Source organism: Hippocampus comes, unplaced genomic scaffold, assembly GCF_001891065.2.
Source record: "Hippocampus comes isolate QL1 unplaced genomic scaffold, H_comes_QL1_v1.1 scaffold118, whole genome shotgun sequence".
NCBI lineage: Eukaryota > Metazoa > Chordata > Actinopteri > Syngnathiformes > Syngnathidae > Hippocampus > Hippocampus comes.
Window position 1 is genome coordinate 955,999 of NW_017805461.1, and position 13,199 is coordinate 969,197.

The 13,199-nt window shown below is 39.6% G+C and overlaps 1 protein-coding gene across 1 annotated transcript; it reads left to right on the forward strand.

The window, feature by feature from the left end:
- Positions 1-1,853: 1,853 nt before the first annotated feature.
- On the forward strand, positions 1,854-12,435 carry LOC109518740 (putative monooxygenase p33MONOX). The gene is made up of 8 exons (XM_019874776.1): positions 1,854-2,045; positions 3,025-3,144; positions 3,580-3,767; positions 4,212-4,317; positions 5,700-5,827; positions 9,261-9,412; positions 9,538-9,707; positions 11,463-12,435. Exons 2-8 carry the CDS (start codon positions 3,117-3,119, stop codon positions 11,666-11,668), a joined length of 978 nt encoding a protein of 325 aa, XP_019730335.1. The 5' UTR covers positions 1,854-2,045; positions 3,025-3,116; the 3' UTR covers positions 11,669-12,435.
- Positions 12,436-13,199: the final 764 nt, after the last annotated feature.

A 13,199-nucleotide genomic window follows, 5' to 3' on the forward strand; every position in this document is an offset into this window, starting at 1 on the left:
GTGTACATAATCATTCACTCATTTCCTGTTACTTAATGACTATATAGTAGAGCTTTTATAGGCAGTAGTGGACAATACAGTTAGTTCATTAGTCAAATAAAATTACGACTACTGAGGTTATTTACATCTGTGCGGTTGCAATGCTGCAATGTACCACATCGTCAGCTGATTTACCTTCTGTTTTTCATATTTAACAAATTGATGATTTCTGACATGTTATTAGTTTAAGTATATTTTACGAAATTAATACAAAGCATTTTGTCCATCTCTGTTGCTCTGTTTAGATTAAAGGTATTTACACACCACAATTCTTTTCTAGCAACCATCGGCTGATCATTATATTGAGGGTGCTAGAAGGTTTTCTATCACTCGATCAGTATTTGTTTGCTGGAGGTCAAAATCGGGAGTATGAGTGAGACTTACACAATACAATGCAATACATCCTGATTTATTTAGAGCTTTTCTAACAGCTGCAGCTGTAACAAAGCGCTTTACAAAACAGTTAATATATAATAAATAATAAACAACACATAACATAAAAACACGGACAGTCGTGCGATCTTATCAATTGAAAAGAAAGAGTAGTGGACCGACTCATGTTCATTTTTTTCATTTATTTTTCCTGTCTTATAAACCTAAATCAAGTTATATCAGCTATGTTATCTCCTTATGTACTGTATTCTAAAATGAGTGCGAAAAAGTTGACAGTATAACTGGCAAAGACACGACACAATGACATGACAGGCGGTAATAAACTGTTCTGATCCCGCCTCCCCCGCCAAAAATAAAAAAAAAACAGTATATTCCAGAGCTAAGAGGAAATTCCATTGTGATAGTTGTCCGGAACCGAGTGCGACTTCACCTTTCCTCTTGCCATACTGTGTTGCAGTGTCACATTAAAAGAACATCTATAATCCACCTGAGTGTCAGTGGTCTTTGAAGCGACAGCGACGTGGAGCTGCAAATTGCCACACCCTGTAGTGCCCTGTCACATATGAACAGAGCCACAGATGCCCAGTTGGACCAGCATGTTGCTGATGACCTGCCAGGAATTGGTGATAGCTGGTGGCCAGGAGCCTTGCTGGTTTCACCAGCTGCCAGGCGGTGAATTACACCATAATGGTCTTGCTGGGTGACTTTGGCCAGCTGTTTGGATCTTATGTGTTTTTCTTTGCTTTTGCTGTTGACAACATCAAGACCAGCACGAAACCACAACACAAACATGCTCTCTCAGCTGCTTTTTTTCAGAATATAATTAATGTCAGAATAAACTTGACTTTCTTCTCAGAATTCTGACTGACATGAGAATTCTAACTTTAGTGCCAGAATTCTCACATTAAAGTCGGACTTCTAACTTTAAAGTGAGAATTCTACGAATAAAGTCAGAATTCTGAGATAAAAGTGAGAATTTTACCAACCTTTTTTGTCATCGGGCCTAATCCTCTTCCATACAAACTCGTAATATGGATGGATGGCATAGATTTTTTGATATATTTTTGGACGCTTGAATCAGCACCACCTGGTGGTTCAAGGCTCGTGATGCAAAAAGTACAAAATAAAAGCACTAATCATGTGACTTCGTGAAGACTTGCGTTTTTTACTTTTACTTTATTTGTATTGTTAGATTGAATTCATTTATCAAAACAAAGAGTAAGTAGCGATGTCAAATGCACAAATAATTCAAGTAACAGAACAAAAAAACGAAAACTCGGTCAGTTAGAGATTATTTTTGTAATTGTAATACGTTACTATAACCACTAGTTTAAAAATCCGTCAAACTATTTAGTTGTTTGTTTCGATGGTCGTTTAAAGCTCATCCGTTCATTACCGGAGTGTTTGGCTAGGCTAAAAGTTTGCCGTTGTCACTTCCTAGTGTTGCGTTCAATGACACTGCGTCACGGTGTCCACTATGACCTCGTCTCGTATGGCCAAAAGTCATAGACAAGCAAACAACACGACTGCACTGTTTGTTCTCTCGCTCGGTCAAATGTGACATGAAGGGAGAGATAATATTTCAAGCGGTGAGGGACGACTGGCAGTTTGGGGTGAGTGATTGCAATATACTGTGCACGCTACGCCGTTGAATGGAAATCAGTAGTGTTGCTTGCATGTAGACAAGCCTCAGGGTCCAGTAAAGACGAAGCTCACACCAAGTATTACGAGTGAATATTTGTGTACTTAGGATATCACATTTAATATTAAGGCTTGAGCGATTAGTTGTTCTCTTTGTACTTGCTCTGTCTGCTGACATGCCACATGCATGCTAACCGGTCTAGCTGTCGGCATATAATGAATGCAGCACCTCCGCTCATGATCAGAAAAAAGAAGACATTTAAAACTATGTACAGTATGCAGTACTGTATATGCTGGGGAGATGTGGCATTATGATTCTTTTACACTATCGTGTAGAGAATGTGTTACGTAATTTATTTGTAGAAACGTATTTATATTCTTAGTTTCTCTTGTCATGTGTGCATATATTTCAGAAGCCCCTGAAAATAGTCATTTTATATACAATATTGAGTTAGTATATAGGGGGGGAATCTTACATCGACATGTCAACGATGCCTTACATAACTTACCCTTTTAGCTATTGAGAAGATAAGTAGTTTGTTAAAATGACATCTTCACACAAAGAAAAACATTTATGTATTTATTTATTAATATTTATCTTCTCTGTGAGTTGGTTTTGAGTTACGATTTGCCTTTTGTGCCATCTGGTAGCAGGCTTAACTCTGAGGTAGACACTAGTACAGTTTATCAAAGATATGAATGATGTAAATTGTCGCCCCCTCCAAGCCCCCCTCTCTCTCTCTCTCTCTCTCTCTCTCTCTCTCTCTCTCTCTCTCTCTCTCTCTCTCTTTCTTTCTCCCACTGGGTCTATTTGAGGCTGTTCAGAAACTGGACACCATACACAGTGTGCCGTCAGGGAAGCCTGTTTGCTGTGTTTCTTCAATGACCTGTAAAGCCAATGAAAGCCTTTTTATTGTTAATCTAAACTTGTATGTGTGAATTGACATCTAGCCAAGGTTTATACAAGTGGGCACAAATTTGGAGGAGAAGCAAAGTGGAACCAGCAGAGAGACCAGCGGTGAACCTCTCTGACCCGGTGCAGAATGGTCTCAAGAGAGGGAGACATACCAGGTGAGGAATGAATGAATTGATAAATTAGTGTAATAATGAATCACATACAAAATGTTGGGTAATTTGCATGAACTGAAATGAGGTGAAGCAGCACATTGAACTATAGTGGTTAACACACAATGCCAGGTTCAGGGTTGAAATCTTGACTACACCCTGTGCAGAGTTTTCATGTTCTCTCATACTTGTAATTTTTTTTTTTTTTTTTTGGGGGGGGGGGAGTACTCTGGCTTCCTCACACATATTAACACCATTTATGTCGGGTTAATTGAAGCCTTAAAATGTTCCTTATCTGGTTGTTTGACTCTATGTGCCCTGCGATTGGCTGGCAACCACTCCAATTATTTGCTCTCCATAGATGAGATGGTTCGACCATGTCAAGAATTATTATGTGAATATAAACTTAAGAGTATTGTAATATTCACATCAATGCATCAGCTCTAGAATCTGGATCGTCATCCGGACTCTTCGGTGCACTGTCGTTTCCGGTTGGACTGACCCGACATAATATGTGCTACGACGAGCAAATGGATGTCCCGATGCATTCCCCACCTGCGGACTTTGCAGTTAACAGTTTATGGACAGACCCCGTCATCCCAAATCACAAGTTCAGGAAGATCACAGAGGTGCTTTATAATTCTGTTTTGCACTTCCTGACCCAAGCAAATATATGCTCTGCCTATATTACATGGTGTCTTGAGATACGAGATTTGAGTGATACAAGCTGTTGTTCAGCTGATTAAGGAATTAATCGTGTTGCACAAGCTGTTCAATTCATCACATTCCATTCAATTATATTATTACTATACATTTTTATACAGTACAATATTATAGGGTTCTACTTTCTTTGTTTCCTTGTTTTTTTTGTGTTTGTTTTTGGAATGGCTGTAATGGATTATTGGCATTGGCGTTCATTTTAACGGGGAAATGATTTGAGTTATGAGCACGGTCACAGAACAAATGAAACTTGTATCTCAAGGCACCGCTATTCTTTGAAACCACCGTGAGCTTGTTTCACAGGTTTTGTGTATGTACAGTCACATTTAATTTGCTTATGTAACTACAACTAGGAAAGTGAGAGGAGTGGAAAGATGACTGAGGGATTGGAGCCAGCCAAGTCTCCAGTCCCAGTTGTGAAAGCCAAAGCCAGCTCTTTCATGAGCTCTCTCACCAGAAGTAAGTGGCAGATCTTTTCATACTCTTCAACCTTTATTGTAATTTTTTTTTTTGCTTGCAAACAAACTAGTGTCCATTTATTCGAAGTGTGAATATTCCACAAATACAAAGTGTCCTGTTTACGCAATAACATTTTGAGGTTCCAAATGTCGTCCGGCCTTGTAAATAATACATTGTCATGCGGCACAAAATGCTCACTCAATTACCACTTTACTTACTGTTTTTCATTTCATTTTGTTTTATATAGATATGGCCTGGATGCGCTTTTCATACACAAATTAATTATTACATTTCAAGGTTATGAACAGGTCACAACTACAGTAGTTTGCACAGCAGCATAAGCTACTTCGTCACGTGGCACAATCAGACACATTCAGTTACCACCGTCTTTTTTTTCTTTTGTTTTATATTCATGGCCTAAAAGTGATTTCCCTGCACAAAAAAAACTTTAATTATGACTTAACGACCGTATTATTTACCATAGATCAGTGAGACTACAGCTTGTTACAATGCAAGTACAAAGTCGGCATACTCAGAACCGTAAGAGTGGAACTCCATCATGAAGCAAGGACCGCCTGTAAATATAATTTTCAATGGTGTTGAATTCCACAATATGACGACACATAAAATAATCACTGCAGAGCTGTTTGTTTGTAAACGTATTTAGGTACTGTATACATTTTGCCTAACTTTTATCTGGAATACAGTACAATTAAATAATTGTTTTGTCTATGTCTAAGTGAGATGTCATTCTTTAAACTGTGTCTAATGTTACAGTGAGCTTACATTTATGTTAAATACACTTTTTTATGAATAATACCTCTAATTTTTGATGAGCAGCCTAATATACAACTGTATTTCAACAGTGCTAAAGGTGGGGGGTACTTGGAGAATTATGTTTTTTTTTTTTTAGGGGTGGCACATGATGGTGATCTATTGAATTCCAATCTAAGTGCTGGATTAAAAAATCAGTACTGCTTTATACTGAGGTGTTTGTAAACTGAGATGAATAGTAAGCTGTGGCTCAACATGTTAAGCGCTTTGTTACAGCTGCCGCTGTTGCGAAAGCGCTATATAAATCAGCATGTATTGTATTGTATATAATGCAGCGCAGTCCTACATACACTGCAAACTAAACAACTGTTAATAATAGACACAGTGCTAACGCGATACCGCTTTAAAGTTTTCAAACCAACATAAGCTTTACTATTTTTGCAAATGCAGACTTACAAAGCTCTTCTATTGAGTACGATTAATATTGTGTACAGTATGTATCATAACGCACTGGACATTCGTGTACTTGCCTCCAACTTGTTAGTTTAAGAAAAAGCACACACTGGCAATGTAGCTGTCTATCATGCAATATGTCCCCCTCCTCACAGAGCAGACCCAAGAGAACCTCCAAAGTTTTGAGCACCAGGCAGGGCTGACCGACACTGGGTATACCCCCCATAAGGGCCTGTCTGCTGAGGAGACTCGCTTTCGCCGTCTTATTGACGGCGCACAACCCGTAAGTAAGAACGAAATACAACAAGGAACAAAACAGTACGGTAATTAATGATAGTGTTAAGTTAGAATGACAGTGAAATACACTCCTAATAATAGTCACTGATGGAGTAGTGCTTCACTGGCCTCACTTTTCCTCAGTGATGGTGTGATGAGAGTGTCAATGTTTGCCTTTCTCTATATGTGAAGTCAGCTGGGGTTGGCACCAGCTAGTAGTCTCTGTAACCCCACCACTTGACAGCGTAAGATCGTATGCACAGTCCCTGCCAGTCACAACATTAGGCACACCAACAAAGTCTGATGAACTCCTCTGTAAGGCAAACATAACAACACTCAGTTTGATGCACAAAGACAGATTGATGAAATGAAATGCATTTGTTTGTTTTGAGATAGAAATGCACTGCAACATATTGTGTTTGTATAGTGTTATGTGTTCCAGTAATGCACTGCATCATATTGTGTTTGTATAGTGTAATGTGTTCCAGTATATTAGGAGCAAAATTACACACAGATCCAAGTGAAATTGTGCTGCTTTAAACCATAGCAAACTTGGAACAAGAAATTGTTAAATATCGTTATGGAAATCTTATGCAGACTTTAATGAGAGCAGTCACAAAATTGCTGCCTGTTGAGGTAACTTTTCTGTCCCAGACTCCAGTTCTGCACTGATTTGGGAAATCTTGTGGCCGCCAAACTTCTCCAACAAGTAGTACAGTTAACGCTATCTGTGGCAAGTTTCTCGAAATGAGGTCTGTTCTTGGCAATAAAGCCAGTAAATTCATCATAACTTGTTGAATTCTTGACCAATTTTGACACAAATCACGTTGTTAGAAACATCAGACATGCACTTATGATACCAGACACCGTGGTCATTTTATAATCGGGGCTATGAAACATTTACATATAAAGTGAAGACCAAACGCTCTTTTTTTAATTTTGAAAAAAAGGGATCTGCTAAACACCAACAAATCAGCAACAATGAACTTGCCCCTATATTTAATATTCTTTTGTTTTTCTTGCGATCATCTTGTTGCACACTGTGGAACTCATAGAAACAAAATTAAAAGCTTTGAAAACAAATATTCAAACGTTATTTTACCTTATTCAAAACATGTTTCAATGAAGCTCAAAATTTAAATATGGGCTCATCTTCTATTTTGGGTTCATATTTTTATATGCGAATCCAGAGTAGTGTCTCACCAGTCATGAACCTCACCGCACGTCACTGAGTTAATGTTTACATCAGTGGTGGTAGAAGCAGGCCTTCGGCTGTGTGTTTTGTCTCGAACCAGGGTTCTTCACCTTTATGACTTTAGGCTCCAACTTTTTCTGGATAAAATGTCCAAGGGCCCATTCAGAAATGATGATTTGTGTTGATTTAATATTGACCTATTATGTGTGTATTCACTAACTAAATCAAATCCACGTATATATGGGAAGTATATTATTGACAGCAATCCAAACTTGGACATTCAATGGCAATGCATACAGTGTGGTTGTAGATTTGCATACAATATTATCAGGCCAAATTTTCTTGGCCCTCTTCCCTCCTTCTTGCACGACTGTTGCTCACATTCGGACCACTGCTGTCATTTTGCTAGTCTCTTTTTTGGAAAAATAATAACTGGGGTTGGAAAAAAAATGCTAAATGTACCAAAAATGTCCTTGTGTTGGCAACGCTGCAGAGTCGTTCGTAGCTCTTGCTTGCTCCAACACTTGTACTAGTTTTCCACAGGTGTGAAAATAAAATGAAAGCACAACTTTCAAAATAATAGCACGAGATATTTTTTATTTCTTTGACTTCAGGGTCACTGTGAGGGTCAGTCAAAGACTGTGGGGGGGGGGGGGCAGAGTTTGGCAATGACTGCCCTAAACAATAATCAATTATCAAAATATTTTTTGATTAATTTGATGATCAATTAGTTGTCCATTTAATGTGAGACCTCTGGTCAAATACTCATGACCGTCTGTCATAATGGGTTGAAGAGAAAGTGTATGGTGTCTTTTGGGAAACCCTGTAAAGTATAGTATATGTTAAACCAAGGAAATTAAAACGCCCTATGATGACTAACACCACTATTTATGTTATTGCTATGAATGCTATAGAATGAGAATATACGTGTCGATTGTTTGACTGTTAAAGAGTGCGATTACCGCAAGCTAAAAAAAAGGCAACCCTGGGAAAAAAAAACACATTATGTAATAGTTCTACCAGCCACGTTGCTATGCAACCCCTGTTGTGTGTGTGTGGCACAATCTCTTTATGAGCTCACGACGCAGCACCGACTAGAGGCCTATTGCGTACGTTTGTGTCGTTGCTCTTTTGAATCATGGACAAAATAAAGACGGCAAACGTCAGGGAACGTCAGAGAAACATCATTATAAAAAGGTAGGTCCAAACCGCTTTCTTAAATCCAGGCTGGGGAGGGTTTCGGACCCCGGAAGCAGGCCGCGCCGTAGTACTTAGTGCTAGCTAACGTTAGCATGGAGACTACACGGCGTCTAAATCACGTATTTGTCCGAATGTGTCCTTCCTTATTTTGTCATTCGGAATTCATCCTGGGGAATATTGTCGTAAAGTAAGTTAGGCAGTTTTAACATTGTTGCTATATACAGCTGAAATGTAGTACGGAACGCTTGTTTTGTACCAATAGCATGTAACTATGCGGCAAACATGGCTTGCTTGAAGAACGTTGATAAAAGCTTTGGATTCACATAATTAAACCATCGTTTTATGTAGACTTAGTTGTGTTGTTATGGTCAAAATGACAACGCTTTTGCTCACATTTAGATTATGAGGTTTCTTATCTATGCGGCCGTAATGAAATACGTGGGTTGCAACTGGTTTGTTATGCCAATCTACAAAATTTTCACTTGCCATTCTGTTATTACTTAAATGTTCAGAATGTGAAGTCGCGTAGTTAGGGGTATGTCTGAAGTAGCCGAATGTAGTGAAGTAATGGTGTTACACAATTAGGATCCACCAGGGTAAACCAACAAGTTAAACTTTGCATATTGGTACGTCCGATTGTTGTGACGTCTGCTTGGTTTTTTTAATTTTTTTTTTAAATCAAAATGAAATACAGTAATCCCTCGTTTATCGTGGTTAATGGGGACCAAAACCACCCGCGATAAACGAAAATCTGCGAAGTAGCGACCAATTAACATAAACAGGTAAAATATATATATATATATTTTTTTAAAGTCCGCAAACGGTCAGCGAGAAGCTGCAAAACAACAGCGAGTCACATAGAGCAACATATATAGTACTGTACTCCATGTGTATTTTTTTAAAAAAACTATTTTTGGGTTTTTTTTATGTTTGAAAAAATCCGCGATAAACAAACTGCGATGTAGCGAGGGATCACTGTATGTTTATTCCATGTTTTCTTGATTGTGATTTTTCTTTGAAAGTGATTTTGCTGTTTGTGTCACAGAAGCTGAGAATGTCAATCGGGGACTTCAAAGACGACAGGCTTACAACATCAGCACAATCCACTCCAAGTGGGACCCCCTGCGTCACCCCCTCGGTCACTCCGTCCGTCACCCCCTGCGTCAGTCCCCTCGCATCACCTGCTGTCGCCCGCAGGTAGGCTGCACGTTGTTCACGTTATGTTCCGTTGATAGACCATGTGCTTCGTGTCTAAAATTGGCACTCTGCTTTGGCACAGTCCCGTATTCCCAACTCACACTGTATCCTTGGCGGGCTTGTAGGAGCTGGTTCCAGCGGAATCCTGTTCCCTTTCTCAGCTTAGAACCCAACAGTCCTGACCACACAACAGACATGGGAGGAAACCAGGGAGGAGAGGACAGGTGGAGCTTCTTTGGAACTCGCTCAGTGGTACAGAAGTCCCCCACTCACCCAGGCTCTGAACCCAACTCAGGTGAGGGACGTGTGTGTGTGTGTGTGTGTGTGTGTGTGTGTGTGTGTGTGTGTGTGTGTGTGTGTGTGTGTGCGTGCGTGCGTGTGCGTGTGTGCGCGTGTGTGTGTGTGTGCGCGCGCGCGCTGGGCTGCACGATGCAAACACTGCTACTTTGAAGATACTCTACACCAGTGTTTCCCAAACCTTGATTGACTCAAAACACATATTTACATTTGAAAACTCAGAGCATATTAGGGCTCGAGTGATTTCAGGATTTTATTTTTCCTGGCAAATACTTTATGATTTTGTTTCACAATTGTCTTCAAACATGCTTTAGTGCAATATTCACTTTGTACCATCACATTTATAAACATGACAAGAAGTTACATACCATCAAAACATTAAACGCTAGTACTTGAATAATGCAAGGACACTAAAGAGTCTGTGAAGCAGTCATCTTTCAAGGTTTTTAAAAAACGGTTCAATAAGGCCAAAACTACTACTTGCTGTCATACATAACACCACTCACAAAAAGTTTGGTATATTTGGCTTTCGGGTGAAATTTATGGAAAATGTAAGGCGTTCATGCAACAGTGATATCATATCATGAAAGTAGGCTCTTTAGGCGAAGGATGCACTGGTGATTTCCTCATTTCAAACACTTCATTGAAATAAAGTTAACAACAATGGTGGCTACACCACAAGAAAAAAATGTCAATGTCTCAACAGCACCTCATGTACCCTTGAGCATCAATTACAGCTTGACAACAACATCTCATGCTGTTCACAAGCCAACTTATTTGCTGAGGCATGGCATTGCACTCTTCTTGAAGGACAGCCCTCAGGTCATTGAGGTTTCCTGGGGTGCAGAGTTTTGAGCCTCTATATGGCCACTCAATCACACTGATCCCAGGGGTTTTCAATAAGATTCAGGTCTGGAGAAAGTGCTGGTCATTCCATTTGAGATACACCAGTCTACAACAGCCATTCCCTGATGATGCGACCTCGATGAGCTGGAGCATTGTCGTCCATGAAGATGAAATTAGGCCTGTGTTGTCATTCAGGTAGTATGGGCTTGTCACTGTAGGGCGGTTCTGTACCGACTAGACATACCTGCCCACACTGTGAGACTGCCATCAACAGGCTGATGTAAACTGTTTTGAATGGTCTGACGTGACACTTGGGTGCCTCTGACCTCCCTTCAACGTGCATGAAGTTGAGTGACATTCATCATTTGGTTTCTCAGGGCATTGTTCACAATGTCACGGTCATCAGCTTGGGCTGAGGCCAAAGGGCATTCACGTCTACATTTTTGTGTGATGCTTCCAGCCTTGATATTTCTGTTGCAACCTGCTGATGACACTCTTAAGCTCAGTGGCCACTAACGTCTGAGAATGTCTTGTTTGAAGCATTAAAATGGCAACGTACTGTTGATCCATTGTTGGGTATTGTCTTGGTCCCATGATGTCAAAACAGCATGATGAGTATGAATGTTTAAACACCAGAATTGAACCAGGCCCAATTATCATTTAACTTGATTTCAATACATTTAATTGTATTATGTACCCCCCCGTGTGGCGTTAATGTTCAAACTATTCAAAAGGTATCAGTTACTTACATTAAGTTTTAGGAATGAAACTGGTGTCATTTTTTTGATTCAAGACTTAATATGCTATTGTATATTAAAGTTGGTTGTAATGATGGTACTTGGAGTGCTAACTCTTCAATTTCCATTTGTGTCATCAAAGCTCTGATTTACATCTGCCTTCCTTGCAGGCTTTTCACTTCAGTCCTACTTTGGCCTGCAGAAGTCTTCGACCATTGCAGGCACTGGGGGCCAGGACAGCCTCACCGTGGGGGACACTGCCAGCCTCATGCCACCCAAGATTGAAATTTCTGGCGTGGACCCCAAGCAGGTGCCCCCACGGCCACACAAACTTAAACCGCGGGACATGAATGTCTTAACACCTTCGAGCTTCTGACCAGACGCACAATTACGTTTCTGTCCCCCTAAGTCATGTGCTTCCCTGCCTTCCTTCGTCCCCTTGGCAGACCACCCACCCCTCTGTCATATCAGTTCACCACCATGGTATTAGATATGACCGCACTGTTACTACTTCCATGGGACTGCAGTCTTGCACTGTACTCCATTTCTTCCAAGTAATCAGATCAAATTATGTGGAGCAAAACGTTCAATATCCCGCACAAGCATATTACCATCGATGTACAATGACTTATTTTAGTAGGACGATGCGTTGGCGTGCATCAACATGGCATGAGATTGAAGTGGTCAACCTTTTCTCTTTTTCATAGCACAACCTCATAGTAAATTTTGTTTTATTGTATTTTGTTAAGACATCAAAGATTTGTCCTCCCGCTTCGTGCCTCAGCCCGCAGCAGTGTTTTTTCTTTGCAAAATATTTGGCTTTGTTTTACATGTTGGGTGTAACAACTGACCTAAGCAAAAACATTTACATTTAGGACTACAACTTCATGTTAACGCAATTCCCATAGTTCATATTCTAAGTATGTTGTGTGTGGAACCTTTTGTATAGACTCACTATAGAACTCATGTTAAGATACAAAGCATTGCAGTGGTGGTTTTACATTCAATTTTGTATTTTTTTGTCAAAAAAATCTACTGGTCCTTAAAGTTGTATTGAAAATTGGTGATGAGTAAGTAAATAATTGCACAAGGGAGATTGCACCTCCCACTTGCACGTGTAAATAAATCTACATATGAACATGGCCTTCATGTTGTTATTTGGTATCTAGCATTCTTTTCATGTAACTGAAAACTTATGCAAGTGAACAGATGGATCCAAAAACAGCAGAGTATTTGGTTTGCTTGTTTTAAGAGACATGGGTCTCCAAAAAGGGTGTGCTTAACAGTCAACATCTGAACCTACAAACATAAGTAATGGAGTTAAATGTACTATAGTGACGTTCAATATGTATTGGGAGGGACTGGCTCTGCTGAAAGGAAGGCGGTGCTTAATTACAACGTTTGACCAGGAGATAGCAGCACAGCTCACATTTGTCTGTTTCACACACAGTGTAAATCACACTATCTGAGATGCAATGTTGCAGGCTGAACAAAACCAATTCATTCTGAACAGGAAAAAAATAGTGCTATGATAATTACACTTTTTTGAATAAATGATCAAGCCTAGTGACAAAATAGGCTTGAGAATTGTCAAGGTTTTTCTGAAGTTTTGAAACCTATTTTCAGATATTTGGAACTTGCAGGATATACCTAGAACAAGAAATACATTAAAACAAAAAAACGCACCCTGTAAGATCACAGACAGATTTCACGATAGAATAACAAAACGCAAAATTCGAAATGGTCATTTGTCTAGTTTTTGAGTTGGGTTTTTGAGTCCAATTGAGTCCAATTGACATAAATATGCTTTGCATGGGAGTATAAATAGCTCTGAGTTAATTTACAACGGTCATCCCTCATAGCCAACCAGAAGGTACAAGAAAACCGCACACGAAGCAATACTTATT

Excerpts from the sequence above, each read along its gene's own strand:
- LOC109518740 (XM_019874776.1), top strand. The coding sequence starts at position 3,117 with ATGGTCTCAAGAGAGGGAGACATACCAG. Across the intron at positions 9,413-9,537 it reads TCACCTGCTGTCGCCCGCAG|GAGCTGGTTCCAGCGGAATC; the intron begins GTAGGCTGCACG and ends GCGGGCTTGTAG. Across the intron at positions 9,708-11,462 it reads AGGCTCTGAACCCAACTCAG|GCTTTTCACTTCAGTCCTAC; the intron begins GTGAGGGACGTG and ends CCTTCCTTGCAG.